General features: G+C 65.2%; 1 protein-coding gene across 1 annotated transcript in view; it reads right to left on the bottom strand.

Annotated features, from left to right (window-relative positions):
• ADGRL1 (adhesion G protein-coupled receptor L1) overlaps nucleotides 1-15,050 on the bottom strand; it is a gene marked incomplete at both ends in the record, with an annotated part of 57,346 nt that extends 42,296 nt beyond the window's left edge. Inside the window, 4 exons of the mRNA XM_082299334.1 lie at nucleotides 1,227-1,336; nucleotides 2,809-3,022; nucleotides 3,463-3,537; nucleotides 14,957-15,050. Coding sequence (XP_082155460.1) covers nucleotides 1,227-1,336; nucleotides 2,809-3,022; nucleotides 3,463-3,537; nucleotides 14,957-15,050 — 493 coding nt within the window. The remainder of the gene's footprint in view (nucleotides 1-1,226; nucleotides 1,337-2,808; nucleotides 3,023-3,462; nucleotides 3,538-14,956) is intronic.

The raw sequence follows: 15,050 nt of genomic DNA, 5'->3' as shown, positions 1-15,050 counted from the left end.
GGTGCCGTGTCGGTGCCGTGTCGGTGCCGTGCTGCTGTGCCCGGTGCGTGGCCCGGGGCCGGTGCCGTGTCCAGCCCTGTCCGGCCGTGTCCGGCCCGGTCCCGGCCGTTCCCTCGGGCGGCTCCGGCGGCGGCTGCAAAGCAAAGGGGGGGGAGGGGCCGGGGGGATTTTGGGGGTCCCGCGACGGCGCCTGGGGAGAGACGGGGTCACCCCAACCCCCCCGGGCCCCCCAGGTCAGACAGAGCCCCCCAACAGCCCCAAGGGGGGGGCGGCCCCCCCAGAGGGACGGACACGGGGGGGTCCAAAATTGGGGACGGGGGGGTCACGCCCCGCCTGGGGGGGACAAACACCACACAGGGGGACCCCGAGGGGGGCACAGCCCCCCCCGACACCTGGGGGCTCCCCGAGGCCCCGGGCCCCGCCCTCCCCCCAATCCCATCCCCCTCCCCCCCCAGGTGTCCAGGTGCCCCCAGGGTTGGGGGGTTGGGGGTCCCTGGGGTGCTGTGGGGTCCCCGTAGGTGCCGTGGGGTGGGACATGGGGGGCGCTGTGGGGTCCCCATGGGGTTCCGCTGTGGGGCGGGAGTCCCTGGGTGCACCTCTGGGTGCTATGGGGTGCTGTGGGGCTGGGGGGGACGCTGTGGGGCAGAGCTGTGGGGCAGAGCTGTGGGGCAGAGCTGGGGGACGCAGTCATTCAGCACCTTGGGGGTGCTGAGCTGGGGGTGCTGTGGGTCTGGGGGCGCTGTGGGGCAGCGCCGTGGGGCAGAGCTGGGGGGCAGCCATGGGGCAGAGCTGGGGGGCAGCACTCGCTGTAGGGGACGTACGGCACCTCCAGGTACTTGTGGGTGCCGGGATGGGGCAGAGCTGTGGGGCAGGACAGCGCAGGGCTGTGGGGCAGAGCTGTGGGGCTGAGCTGTGGGGCAGAGCTGTGGGGCAGAGCTGTGGGGCTGAGCTGTGGGGCAGAGCTGTGGGGCTGAGCTGTGGGGCAGAGCTGTGGGGCAGAGCTGTGGGGCTGAGCTGTGGGGCTGAGCTGTGGGGCAGAGCTGCAGGGCTGTGGGGCAGAGCTGTGGCTCACTCACTGTACGGCACCTCCAGGCATTTGTCGGTGCCGGGCCGGGGGTGCTGGCTCTGGGGAGCTGTGGGGCAGGGCCGTGGGGCAGAGCCGTGGCTGTGTGGGGCAGGCTCGGTGGGGCAGGCTCGGTGGGGCAGGGCCGTGGGGCAGCACTCACTGTAGGGCACGCAGTCGTACTGCACCTCCAGGTATTTGTAGGTGCCGGGACAGGGGTCGGGGAAAGCGTCGGAGCCGGCGACCACCACGCACTGAGTGCGGTTATTGCACCTGCGGGGACACGGGGGGACACGTCAGGGACATGGGGGGCATTGGGGGACACATCAGGGACATGGGGGGACACATCAGGGACATGGGACATGAGGAGATGTGGGGGGACACAGGACACGAAGGGACACAGGGGAACACTGGGGGACAGCAGAGACACGGGGGGACAAGGGGACAGCAGGGACATGGGGACAGCAGGGACATGGGGACACCGAGGACGTGGAGCTGGGACACGGTGCTAGAGGGGGACAGCAGCAACAGGGGGGCCGTGGGGACAGGGAGGGACAGGGGCCACAGGACAGTGGGACAGGGGCCACAGGACAGGGGCCAGCAGGGACAGGAGGGACAGCGGGGACACGGGGGGGGGGGCAGGGCGCAGGTGTGGCCCCGACATTTGGGGACACGGGACTCAGGTGTCCCCTGGGGGGGCCAGCGCGCGCCGTGGGGCCACGGGGACGTCCCTGAGCTGTGCCACCCCCGTGTTGTCCCCACGCTGTCCCCAGGGCCACCCACCCCACTTGTCCCACACCCTCCGTGTCCCTCCTTGTGCCACCCCCACGTGTCCCCGTGTCCTGCCCGTCCCCAGGTGCCCCCGCGTCACCACGGGGCCACGTCCCCCGCCCTCGCCCACGTCCCCTCCATGTCCCCAAGTCCCCAGCGGGTCCCCACCCCCGCCATGTCCCACCCTCCTGAGCGCCTGCACAGCTCCAGCCCGTCCCCATGTCCCCAAAGTGTCCCCAAGGTGTCCCCAAAGTGTCCCCAAGGTGTCCCCAGGGTGTCCCCAGGGTGTCTCCAAGGTGTCCCCAGGGTGTCCCCAGGGTGTCCCCAGGGGTGTCCCCTTCCTGTCCCTCTGTCCCTGTGTCCCCACTCCCAGTGCTGTGTCCCCCATCGCCCATCTGTCCCCATGTCCCCAACCTCCTACACCTTCCCAGTGTCCCCCCAGCGCCCCCAGTGCCCCCCAGTACCCCCAGTGTCCCCAGTACCCCCAGCGCCCCCAGTGCCCCCCCAGTGTCCCCAATGTCCCCAGTGCCCCCCCAGTGTCCCCAATGTCCCCAGTGTCCCCAGTACCCCCAATACCCCCAGCGCCCCCAGTGTCCCCAGTGTCCCCAATGTCCCCAGTGTCCCCAATGTCCCCAGTGTCCCCCCAGTGTCCCCAATGTCCCCAGTGTCCCCAGTACCCCCAATACCCCCAGCGCCCCCAGTGTCCCCAGTGTCCCCAATGTCCCCAGTGTCCCCAATGTCCCCAGTGTCCCCCCAGTGTCCCCAATGTCCCCAGTGTCCCCAGTACCCCCAATACCCCCAGCGCCCCCAGTGTCCCCAGTGTCCCCAGTGTCCCCAGTGTCCCCAATGTCCCCAGTGTCCCCAGTACCCCCAGTGCCCCCCAGTGTCCCCAATGTCCCCAGTGTCCCCAGTACCCCCAGTACCCCCAGTGCCCCCGGTGCCCACCAGTGCCCTCCCAGTGCCCCCAGTGTCACCTCTGGGCCATGATGGGGTGTGCCTGGGGCAGGTAGCACTGCACGTTCGCCATCTGCCCGGGGTCGGCGTCGCAGATTTTGTCGTCGGTCCGGCCGTAGTTGGCATCGGCCACCAGCACCACGTCGCTGCCGGGGCAGCGCAGCTCCAGCGGGTACCCCTCACATGCCAGCTCCCGGCGCGCCAGCCCGAACGGGAGCGCGCCCCGGATCAGCCCTGGAACCCCAAAACGGGGTCAGGGAACCCCAAATTGGATCTGGGAACCCCAAAACAGCCGGGGTACCCCAAACCCCCCAGCTCCAGCGGGTACCCCTCGCACAGCAGATCCCACAGCCAGCCCGAACGGGAGCGCGCCCCGGATCAGGCCTGGAACCCCAAAACGGGATCAGGGAATCCCAAAACGGGGTCAGGGAACCCCAAATGGGGTCAGGGAACCCCAAACCCCCGGGGTACCCCAATCCCTCCCACCCAGGGGTGCCCCTCATACACCGGCTCCCAGTGCACCAGCCCCAACGGGAGCACCCCTGGATCAGCCCTGGGGTCAGGGAACCCCAAAATGGGGTCCGGGAACCCCAAATAGGGTCCGGAAACCCCAAAACGGGGTCAGGGAACCCTAAAGGGCGTCAGGGAACCCCAAACCCCGGGGTGCCCCAAACCCCGCAGCTCCAGCGGGTACCCCTCGCACAGCAGATCCCACAGCCAGCCCGAACGGGAGCGACCCCGGATCAGCCCTGGAACCCCAAAACGGGGTCAGGGACCCCCAAAACGGGGTCAGGGGACCCCCAAACAGCCGGGGTACCCCAATCCCTCCCACAGCAGATCCCGCTGCGCCAGCCCCAGGGAGAGCGCCCCCAGATCAGCCCTGGGGTCAGGGAACCCCAAAAGGGGGTCAAGGAACCCCAAATAGGGTCAGGGAACCCCAAAATGGGGTCAAGGAACCCCAAATAGGGTCCGGGAACCCCAAAACGGGGTCAGGGAGCACCAAAGGGGGTCAGGAAGCCCCAGATGGGGTCCGGGAACCCCAAACAGGTCAGCGGACCCCAAACGGGGCCCTGCACCCCCAAACGGGGTCCCCCAGCCCCACCTCTGTGCCCTGCTCAGCCCTGGGGGCACCGGGGCCACCTGGGTCCCGAACCCCAAATCAGGGACCTGGGCACCCCCCGGCCCTGCAGCCCCCAGCCCCAAATCCCACCACCTGGGATCCCCAATCCCGGACATTTGGGAACCCAATCCCAAAGTCCTGGGACCCCCCGAGCTGACACACCCGGGACCCCAAAACCTGGGGTTTCCTCAATCCCGAATACCCGGGTCCTCCCAGACACCTGGGACCCCAAAACCTGGACAAGAGGGACCCCCAGTGGATGTTTGGGACCCCAAAATCCTGGATCCCCCCAGTCCCCGACACCCGGGTCCCCCCTGACCCCGACACTTGGGACCCCCCAATCCGACACCTGGGACCCCAAAATCCCGGATCCCCCCAGTCCTGGACACCTGGATCCCCCCAATCCCAAACATCTGGGACCCCAAAATCCAGGGGGTCCCCAATCCCTGACAATAGGGACCCCCAATCCTGGACTTTTGGGATCCCCCAGCCCCTGACACCGGGATCCCACCAAGCCTGCACAGCTGGGACACCCAAATCCCAAACACCCGGATCCCAAATCCTGCACACCCGGCTCCCAAATCCTGCACACCCGGCTCCCAAATCCTGCACACCTGGATCCCAAATCCTGCACACCCGGATCCCAAATCCTGCACACCCGGATCCCAAATCCTGCACACCTGGATCCCAAATCCTACACACCCGGATCCCAAATCCTGCACACCTGGATCCCCAGATCCCAAACACCTGGATCCCAAATCCTGCACACCCGGATCCCAAATCCTGCACACCCGGATCCCAAATCCTGCACACCCGGCTCCCAAATCCTGCACACCCGGACCCCAAATCCTGCACACCTGGATCCCCAGATCCCAAACACCTGGATCCCAAATCCTGCACACCCGGCTCCCAAATCCTGCACACCCGGACCCCAAATCCTACACACCCGGATCCCAAATCCTGCACACCTGGATCCCCAGATCCCAAACACCTGGATCCCAAATCCTGCACACCCGGCTCCCAAATCCTGCACACCCGGATCCCAAATCCTGCACACCCGGATCCCCAGATCCCAAACACCCGGATCCCAAATCCTGCACACCCGGACCCCAAATCCTGCACACCCGGATCCCCGATCCCAAGCACCCGGATCCCCTGATCCCGAACACCTGCCCCCCCCAGCTGACACACCTGCGTTCCCCCAACCCCAAACACCTGGGACCCCAAAATCCAGGGTGCCCCCCAATCCCAAACACCTGGGACCCCAAAATCCAGGGTGACCCCAATCCCAAACATGTGGGACCCCAAAATCCAGGGTGTCCCCCATCCCAAACACCTGGGACCCCAAAATCCAGAGGCTCCCCCAACCCCAAACACCTGGGACCCCAAAATCCAGGGTGTCCCCAATCCCAAACATGTGGGACCCCAAAATCCAGAGGCTCCCCCAATCCCAAACATGTGGGACCCCAAAATCCAGAGGTTCTCCCAGTCCCAAACATGTGGGACCCCAAAATCCAGGGTGTCCCCCAATCCCAAACACCTGGGACCCCAAAATCCAGAGGTTCTCCCAGTCCCAAACACCTGGGACCCCAAAATCCAGGGTGTCCCCAATCCCAAACACCTGGGACCCCAAAATCCAGAGGCTCCCCCAATCCCAAACACCTGGGACCCCAAAATCCAGAGGCTCCCCAGTCCCAAACACCTGGGACCCCAAAATCCAGGGTGACCCCCATCCCAAACACCTGGGACCCCAAAATCCAGGGTGACCCCAATCCCAAACACCTGGGACCCCAAAATCCAGGGCGTCCCCCATCCCAAATATGTGGGACCCCAAAATCCAGAGGCCCCCCAATCCCAAACATGTGGGACCCCAAAATCCAGAGGTTCTCCCAATCCCAAACACCTGGGACCCCAAAATCCAGCGGCTCCTAATCCCAAACACCTGGGACCCCAAAATCCAGGGTGACCCCCATCCCAAACACCTGGGACCCCAAATCCTGGACACCCGGAGGTTTGGGTCCCCCAAAATCCGGGAGCCCCCAAACCCTGACAGCCGGGACCCCCCGGACCCCGACACCTGGGACCCCAAAATCAGCGGTGTCCCAATCCCTGACAATGGAGACCCCGATCCCAAAATCCGGGCTGCCCCCAATCCCAGATCCTGGATCCCCCAAAACCCGGGGTCTCCCTTTCTCCAAGGCACCAGGATCCCCCCGATCCCGGATCCCGGGTCCCCAAAAATCGGTGTCCCCCCAGTCCCAGATCCTGGGTCCCCCAAAATCCGGGATCCCCCCATTCCCAGATTCTTCGGTCATCCCAAATCTGGGATCTCCCCGATCCTGGGTCACCCCCAAATCCGGGATGTCCCCGATCCCAGATCCCAGGTCCCCAAAAACCGGTGTCCCCCCAATCCCAGATCCCAAATCCCCCAAATCCGGGATCTCCCCCATTCCCAGGGCCCCCCGGGATCCCTGAACCCGGCACCTCCCGGATCCCCGATCCCGGAATTCGGGGTGTTCCCAGATCCCCGATCCCCGATCCCAGATCCCTGATCCCAGAATTTGGGGCATTCCCAGATCCCGGATCCCGGATCCCCGATCCTGGAATTTGGGGCGCTCCCGGCGCTCCCCTCAATCGGCTCCCGGGCGGGCACCGCTCGATCCCCGGGCGAGTTCGCACGGCCCTGGCACCGCCCGCGGCCCCCTTTGCACACCCCTTGCACACCCCTTACACACTCCTTGCACACCCATTGCACCCCCATCGCACCCCCATTGCACACCCCTTACACACCCCTTACACACCCCTTGCACACCCCTTACACACCCCTTGCACACCCCTTGCACACTCCTTACACACCCCTTGCACCCCATTGCACACCCCTTACACACTCCTTACACGCCCCTTGCACACCCCTTGCACAACCCTTACACACACCTTACACAGCCCTTACACACCCATTACACACCCATTGCAAAGCCCTTACACTCCTCTCACACAGCCCTTACGCAGCCCTTGAACACCCCTTACACACCCCTTACACACCCCTTACACACCCCTTACACACCCATTAACAGCCCTTACACACCCCTTGCACACCCGGGAGCGGAGCCAGCCTTGCACAACCCTTGCACACTCCTTACACATCCCTTACACACTCCTCGCACACCCAGGCCACTGTGCCAGCCTTGCACACGCCTTGCACACCCCTTACACACCCCTGGGATGCTGCACCAGCCTTGCACAAGCCTTACACAATCCTTGCCCGTGCCTTTCACACACCCCTTACACACCCCTTACACACCCCTGGGGCGCAGCCCAGCCCCTGCTCAAACACTGCTCAACCCTTGCACACCCCTTACACACCCCTGGGGTGCTGTGCAAGCCTTGCACAAGCCTTACACAATCCTTGCACGCCCCTTGCACCCCCCTGGGGTCTTGCAGAGACCTCACACGGCCCTTGCACACCCGTTGCACACCCCTGGGGCGCAGCCCAGCCCCTGCTGAAACACTCCTCAACCCTTACACACCCCTTACACACCCCTTGCGCAAGCACTTGTGCAGCCCTGGGGTGTTCCGCATCCCTTGCACGCCCCTTGCACCAACATTAGACCGACACGCGTCCCTTGCACACCCCCGTGCGCCCCTGGGGTGCTGCCCTGACCTTACCCGGCCCTTGCACACCCCTTACACAATCCCTGCGCCCCCTTTGCACCACCCCGGCCGCCTCGGGGGCATCGCACGCCCCTTGCACACGCCTTGCACAAGCGCAGGCACCTCCAGGACGTGTCACAGCCCTCACACACCCCTCGCACACCTCTGGCTGTGCCTGGGGTCTTGCACTGCCTTTGCACAAGCGTTTCACGCCCCTCGCACACCCAGGGCACCTCCGGGCTGTCACACCAGCCTTGCACGCCCCTCGCACACCCAGGGCACCTCCGGGCTGTCACACCAGCCTTGCACGCCCCTCGCACACCCAGGGCACCTCCAGGGTGGCACAAAGCCCTCGCACACCCCTTGCACAAGCACAGGCACCGCTGGAACACGTCCCAGCCCCTTGCACGCCCCTCGCACAAGCAGAGGCACCTCCGGGCTGTTTTACAAGCCTGGCCCACCCCGGGGTGATTTGCCCTGTTGTGTCACACGCCCCTTGCACACCCCTGGGGTGTCACACACCCCTTGCACACCCTTTGCACACCCCTGGGGTGTCACACACCCCTCACACACCCTTTGCACACCCCTGGGGTGTCACACACCCCTCACACACCCTTTGCACACCCCTGGGGTGTCACACACCCCTCACACACCCTTTGCACACCCCTGGGGTGTCTCACGCCCCTCGCACCCCCTTCACACGCCCCTGGGGCGATTTGCACACCTCTGGGTACCTCCAGGGTGTCGCACACCCCTTGCACACCCTTTGCACACCCCTGGGGTGTCTCACGCCCCTCGCACCCCCTTCACACGCCCCTGGGGTGATTTGCACACCTCTGGGTACCTCCAGGGTGTTGCACACCCTTTGCACACCCCCGGCCACCTCTGGGGTGTCGCACACTCCTCGCACGGCCTTGGGTACCTCAACGGTGTCACACGCCCCTTGCACACCCTTTGCACGCCCCTGGGGTGATTTGCACACCCTTTGCACAGCCCTGGGTACCTCCAGGGTGTCACACACTCCTTGCACACCCCTGGGTACCTGAACGGTGTCACACGCCCCTCACACACCCTTTGCACACTCCTGGGTTGATTTGCACACCCTTTGCACGCCCCTGGGATGTCGCACGTCCCCTGCACCCCCTTTGCACACCGCTGGGGATGATTTGGACACACTTTGCACGCCCCTGGGAATCTCAAGGGTGTCCCACAGCCCTCACACACCTCAGGGTGTCACACGCCCCTTGCACACCCTTTGCACGCCCCTGGGGTGATTTGCACACCCTTTGCACACCTCTAGGGTGATTTGCACACCCTTTGCACAGCCCTGGGGTGTCACACACCCCTCTCACGCCCTTTGCACACCTCTTGGGTGATTTGCACACCCTTTGCACGCCCCTGGGGTGATTTGCACACCCTTTGCACAGCCCTGGGTACCTCCAGGGTGTCACACACTCCTTGCACACCCCTGGGTACCTGAACGGTGTCACACGCCCCTCGCACCCCCTTTGCACACCTCTTGGGTGATTTGCACACCCTTTGCACGCCCCCGGCCACCTCTGGGGTGTTGCACACCCCTTGCACGCCCCTGGGTACCTCAATGGTGTTGCACATCCCTTGCACACCCTTTGCACGCCCCTGGGATGATTTGCACCCCCTTTGCACCCCCCTGAGCACCTCAAGGGTGTCGCACCGCCCTGGCACACACCTTCCACACCCCGGTGTGATTTGCACACCCTTTGCACACCTCTGGGATGTCACACGCCCCTTGCACACCCTTTGCACGCCCCTGGGGTGATTTGCACACCCCCGGACCGCTCTGGGGTGTCGCACACCCCTTGCATGCGCCTGGGGCGATTTGCACACCTTTTGCACACCCCTGGGGTGTCACACGCCCCTCACACACCCTTTGCACGCCCCTGGGCACCTCTGGGGTGTCGCACACCCTTTTCAGGCCCCTGGGGAGTCACACACCCCTTGCACACCCTTTGCACAGCCCTGGGGTGTCACACACCCCTCTCATGCCCTTTGCACACCTCTTGGGTGATTTGCACACCCTTTGCACACCTCTGGGATGTCGCACGCACCTCTCACGCCCCTGGGTACTTCAACAGTGTCGCACACCCCTTGCACACCCTTTGCACGCCCTTTGCACACCCCGGGGTGATTTTCACCCCCTTTGCACACCTCTGGGATGTTGCACGCCCCTCGCACACCCTCTGCACACCCCTGGGGTGATTTGCACATGGTTTGCACACCTCGGGAGTGTCACTCGCCCCTCACACACCCTTTGCACACCCCTGGGCACCTCTGGCGTGTCACACATCCTTTTCAGGCCCCTGGGGTGTCACACGCCCTTTGCACACCCTTTGCACACCCCTGGGGTGATTTGCACACCCTTGGCAGACTCCTGAGCACCTCTGGGGTGTCACACGCCCTTTGCACACCCTTTGCACGCCCCTGGGCTGATTTGCACACACTTTTCACGCCCCTGGGGTGTCGCACAGCCCTTGCACACCCTTTGCACGCCCCGGGGTGTCACACTCCCCTTTCACACCCTTTGCACACCCCTGGGGTGTCGCACACCCCTCACACACCCTTTGCACACCCCTGGGGTGATTTGCATGTGCTTTGCACACCTCGGGAATGTCACACATCCCTCGCACCCCATTTGCACTCCCCTGGGTACCTCAAGGGTGTCACACGCCCCTCGCACACACTTTGCACACTCCTGGGGTGTTGCACACCCTTTGTACGCCCCTGGGGTGATTCGCACACCCTTTGCACGCCCCTGGGGTGTCACACGCCCCTCGCACACCCTTTGCACACCCCTGGGGTGATTTGCACACCCTTTGCACACCCCTGGGGTGTCACACACCCCTCGCACACCCTTTGCACACCCCTGGGGTGATTTGCACACCTTTTGCACACTCCTGGGGTGTTGCACACCCTTTGCACACCCCTGGGGTGATTCGCACACCCTTTGCACACCCCTGGGGTGTCACACACCCCTTGCACACCCTTTGCACACCCCTGGGGTGTCACACGCCCCTCGCACACCCTTTGCACACTCCTGGGCTGATTTGCACACCCTTTGCACACCCCTGTGGTGATTCACACACCCTTTTCACGCCCCTGGGGTGTCACACGCCCCTCGCACACCCTTTGCACACCTTTCGGTACCTCAAGAGTGTCACACGCCCCTCACACACCCTTTCCACACCCCTGGGGTGTCACACACCCCTCGCACACCCTTTGCACACCCCTGGGGCAATTTGCGCACCCCTCTCACACCCCTGGGGTGTCACACACCCCTCGCACACCCTTTGCACACCCCTGGGGCAATTTGCACACCCCTTGCACGCCCCTGGGGTGTCACACGCCCCTCGCACACCCTTTGCACACCCCTGGGGCAATTTGCGCACCCTTTGCACGCCCCTGGGGTGTCACACGCCCCTTTCACACCCTTTGCACACCTTTGGGTACCTCAAGGGTGTCACACGCCCCTCGCACACCCTTTCCACACTCCTGGGGTGTTGCACACCCTTTTCACGCCCCTGGGGTGTCACACGCCCCTCGCACACCCTTTGCACACCCCTGGGGCAATTTGCGCACCCCTTGCACACCCCTGGGGTGTCACACACCCCTCGCACACCCTTTCCACGCCCCTGGGCTGTTGCCCGCCCCCTCCCCCCCCGGCGGTCCCGTTCCCCTCTCCCCTCCCCCCCCGGGGGTCCCATCCCCCCCTGCCCTCTCCCCCCGGGGGTCCCCCCTCCCGCCCCGGTCCCGCCCTTACCGAGGCCGCCCGCGGGCAGCAGCAGCAGCAGCAGCAGCGCCGGGACGGGCCCGGGGCCGCGCGGGGCGGGGGAGGGGCGCGCCATGGTGGGGGAGGGGCGCGGGGACCCCCCGAGGTCAGCGGGGGGCGCCGAGCTGGGGGAGAGAGAGGGGAGGGGGGTCATTAATGGGGGAATTAATGGGGGTAAATAATGGGGGGTCATTAATAGGGGTCATTAATGGGCGTAATTAATGGGGGTAAATAATGGGGGGTCATTAATGGGGGGTAAATAATGGGGGGTAATTAATGGGGTAAATAATGGGGGGTCATTAATGGGGGTCATTAATGGGGTAATTAAATGGGGGGGCTGGGATTGATGAAGGTAATTAATGGGGGAAATTAATGGGGGGTAAATAATAGGGGGTAATTAATGGGGGTAAATAATGGGGGTAAATAATGGGGGTAATTAATGAGGGGGTAATTAATGGGAGTAAATAATGGGGGTCATTAATGGGGGTAATTAATGAGGGGCTGGGATTGATGGAGGTGATTAATGGGTGGTAATTAATGGGAGTAATTAATGAGGGTCATTAATGGGGGTAATTAATGGGGGATAATTAATGGGGGTCATTAATGGGGGTAGTTAATGGGGGGACTGGGATTGATGGAGGTAATTAATGGGGGGGTCAATAATGGGAGTCATTAATGGGGTAAATGATGGGGGGTAATTAATGGGGGGCTGGGATTGATGGGGTAATTAATTGGGGGTGTTAATTACTGATGGGGTAATTAATAGGGGGTAATTAATGGGGGGATAATTAATGATGGGGTAGTTAATGGGGGGTTAAGTAATGATGGGGTAATTAATGGGGGGTTAATTAATGATGGGGTAATTAATGGGGGGTTAAATAATGGGGGGTAATTAATGGGGGTTAAGTAATGTTGGGGGTAATTAATGGGGGGGTTAATTCATGATGGGGTAATTAATGGGGAGGTTAGCTAATGATGGGGGTAATTAATGGGGGTTAATTAATGAAGGGGGAAATTAATGGGGAGATTAAGTGATGATGGGGTAATTAATGGGGGGTTAAATAATGGTGGGGTTAATTAATGGGGGAGTAATTAATATTGGGGTAATTAATGGGGGGTTAATTAATGATGGGGTAATTAATGGGGTAATTAATGGGGGGCTAATTAATGATGGGGTAATTAATGGGGGGGTAAAGTAATAGGGGGTAATTAATGGGGTGGTAATTAATGCGGGAGCAATTAATGATGGGGGTAAATAATATGGGGTAATTAATGATGGGGTAATTAATGATGGGGTAGCTAATGACGGGGTAGTTCATGGGGGGTTAATTAACGGGGGGTAAATTAACGAGGCGCATAAATTAATGAGGGGGTAAATTAACGGGGGGATAATTAACGGGGCGTAAACGAACGACGGCGGGAATCGATGAGGTGGGGCAATTAACGACGGCTCAATTAACACCGGCGGGTAATTAACGAGGGGGCTGAACTAATGAGGGCGATTAAACGATCCCCCCACGGGGGGGGGGGAGGGGGCACCCCCGGGCTCCTGCCCCTCCCCCCCCCCCCCGAGCCCCCCGCCCCAAATCCGGCGGGATCCGGATCCAGCCCGGGGGGTCCCGACCCCCTCCCCTCCCCCCACCGAGGGGGGTCCCCACCCCCTCCCCCCCCCTCAAATCCCGGGGGCGCCCCCAGCCCCCCCCATCCCCCAAACCCGGGCGGGGCCGGGCCCCCATCCCCCCCCCCATCCCCCCCTCCCCAAATCGAGGGGGCTCCAGGCCCCCTCCCCTCCCCCCCCCCAAATCCGGGGGGGGCCCGGACGCTCCCTGCCCCCCCCTCCCCCCCCCCGGACCATCTGCTCCCCCCAAATCCGGCCGGGATCGGAGCCCCCCCCCCAATAATCCGCGGCTCAGCGGGGGGGCCAAAGCCGATTATCCCCCCCCTCCCCCCCCCCTCCCCGGGACCCCCGGACCCCCCCCTCCCCCCCCCAGACCCCCCCCCCTCACCCCGCGCAGGGGCCGATGCGGCCGCGGTGCATTGTGGGAAGCTCAGCCCCGGGTTGCCAGGGGCGACGGCGGCGCGGTGCATTGTGGGAGAATCCCCCCATCACACCAATCCCTCCCCCCCCCCCATCAAAGTGGGGAGGGGGGGGTGGGGGGGCGCAGCGCCGTCCCAGAATGCACCGCGCGCCCACATCGGCCCCCCCCACCCCCAATCCCACCCCCCCCTCCTTGGGGAAACTGAGGCGGGGGGGGCCCCCCCCCCAAAAAAAACACCTGAGGGGTCCCCACCCCCCCCCCCGCCCCCACCCCCGCCTCAGTTTCCCCGGGGGGGGGAGGGGAACAACCCCAGCGCCGCCCCCGCCCCCCAGGAGGGTCCCGGGGGGGGCCGGGAGGGGCCGCTCCCCCTTTTCAAACCCCGGACCCCCCCCAAATTCCCGACCCCCCCGTCTTTATTCCCTCCCCCCGCCCCCCGTTTCACCCCGCCCTGCTCACAGCCCCCCCCCCCCCGGGACCCCCCTCATTTACTGAGCCCCCCCCCCCCTGCAGGGCCCCCCCCGCTCCTCACAGCCCCCCTTTTTACCGCCCCTCCCCCGCACCGTGGGACCCCCCAGTTCCCCCCCCCCCCAAATTCGCACCGCCCCCCCCTCAGGACCCACCCCAGACCCTCACGGACCCCATTTCACCAGCGCCCCTTCCCCCCCTCCCCTTTTCACCGACCCCTCCCCAATTTACCGGCGCCCCCCCCGCCCCCCCCCGGCCCCTCCGCACCTCCGGGGGCGCCTCCCCCACCCCCCCTTGGCCCCCCCGGAGCTGCGGGGGCCGCTCCCCCAGACCCAACCGGGCCCCCGCGGGCCCCCCGGGACCCTCCCCAGGACCCCCCCGGGCCCCCTCCGTGCCCCCATCGCCCCCCCCCGGCCCCCCCCGGTACCTGCGGGTTCAGCTCCATGCGGCGATCGCGGCGCGACCCCCCCGGACCCCCCGCGCCCGCGGGCTCCCCCCGGCGGCGGCCGCCGGCACTGCGGGACCCCGGCCCCTCCCGGCCCCGGTACCGCCCCCCCGCGGGCACCGCCGGCACTGCACCGCCCCTCCCCCACCCCGGTACCGCCCCCCCGTGGGCACCGCCGGGACTGCACCGCCCCTCCCCCACCCCGGTACCGCCCCCCCGCGGGCACCGCCGGCACTGCACCGCCCCTCCCCCACCCCGGTACCGCCCCCCCGCGGGCACCGCCGGCACTGCACCGCCCCTCCCCCACCCCGGTACCGCCCCCCGTGGTCACCACCGGGACTGCACCGCCCCTCCCCCACCCCGGTACCGCCCCCCGTGGTCACCACCGGGACTGCCCCTCCCCCACCTCGGGACCCCCCCCGTGGGCACCGCCGGGACTGCCCCTCCCCCATCCCGGGACCCCCCCCGTGGGCACCACCGGGACTGCCCCTCCCCCATCCCGGGACCCCCCCCGTGGGCACCACCGGGACTGCCCCTCCCCCACCCCGGTACCGCCCCCTCGTGGGCACCGCCGGGACTGCCCCTCCCCCACCTCGGGACCCCCCCCGTGGGCACCGCCGGGACTGCACCGCCCCTCCCCCACCCTGGTACCGCCCCCCCGTGGTCACCGCCGGGACTGCCCCTCCCCCATCCCGGCCCCGCCCCCCGCGGTCACTGCCAGGCCCCTCCCCCACCAT

Source organism: Coloeus monedula (genome assembly GCF_965178545.1).
Source record: "Coloeus monedula genome assembly, chromosome: 31".
NCBI classification, from domain to species: Eukaryota; Metazoa; Chordata; class Aves; order Passeriformes; family Corvidae; genus Coloeus; species Coloeus monedula.
The sequence above is the reverse complement of the archived record's forward strand: the minus strand, read 5'-3'. Positions and strand labels throughout refer to the sequence as shown.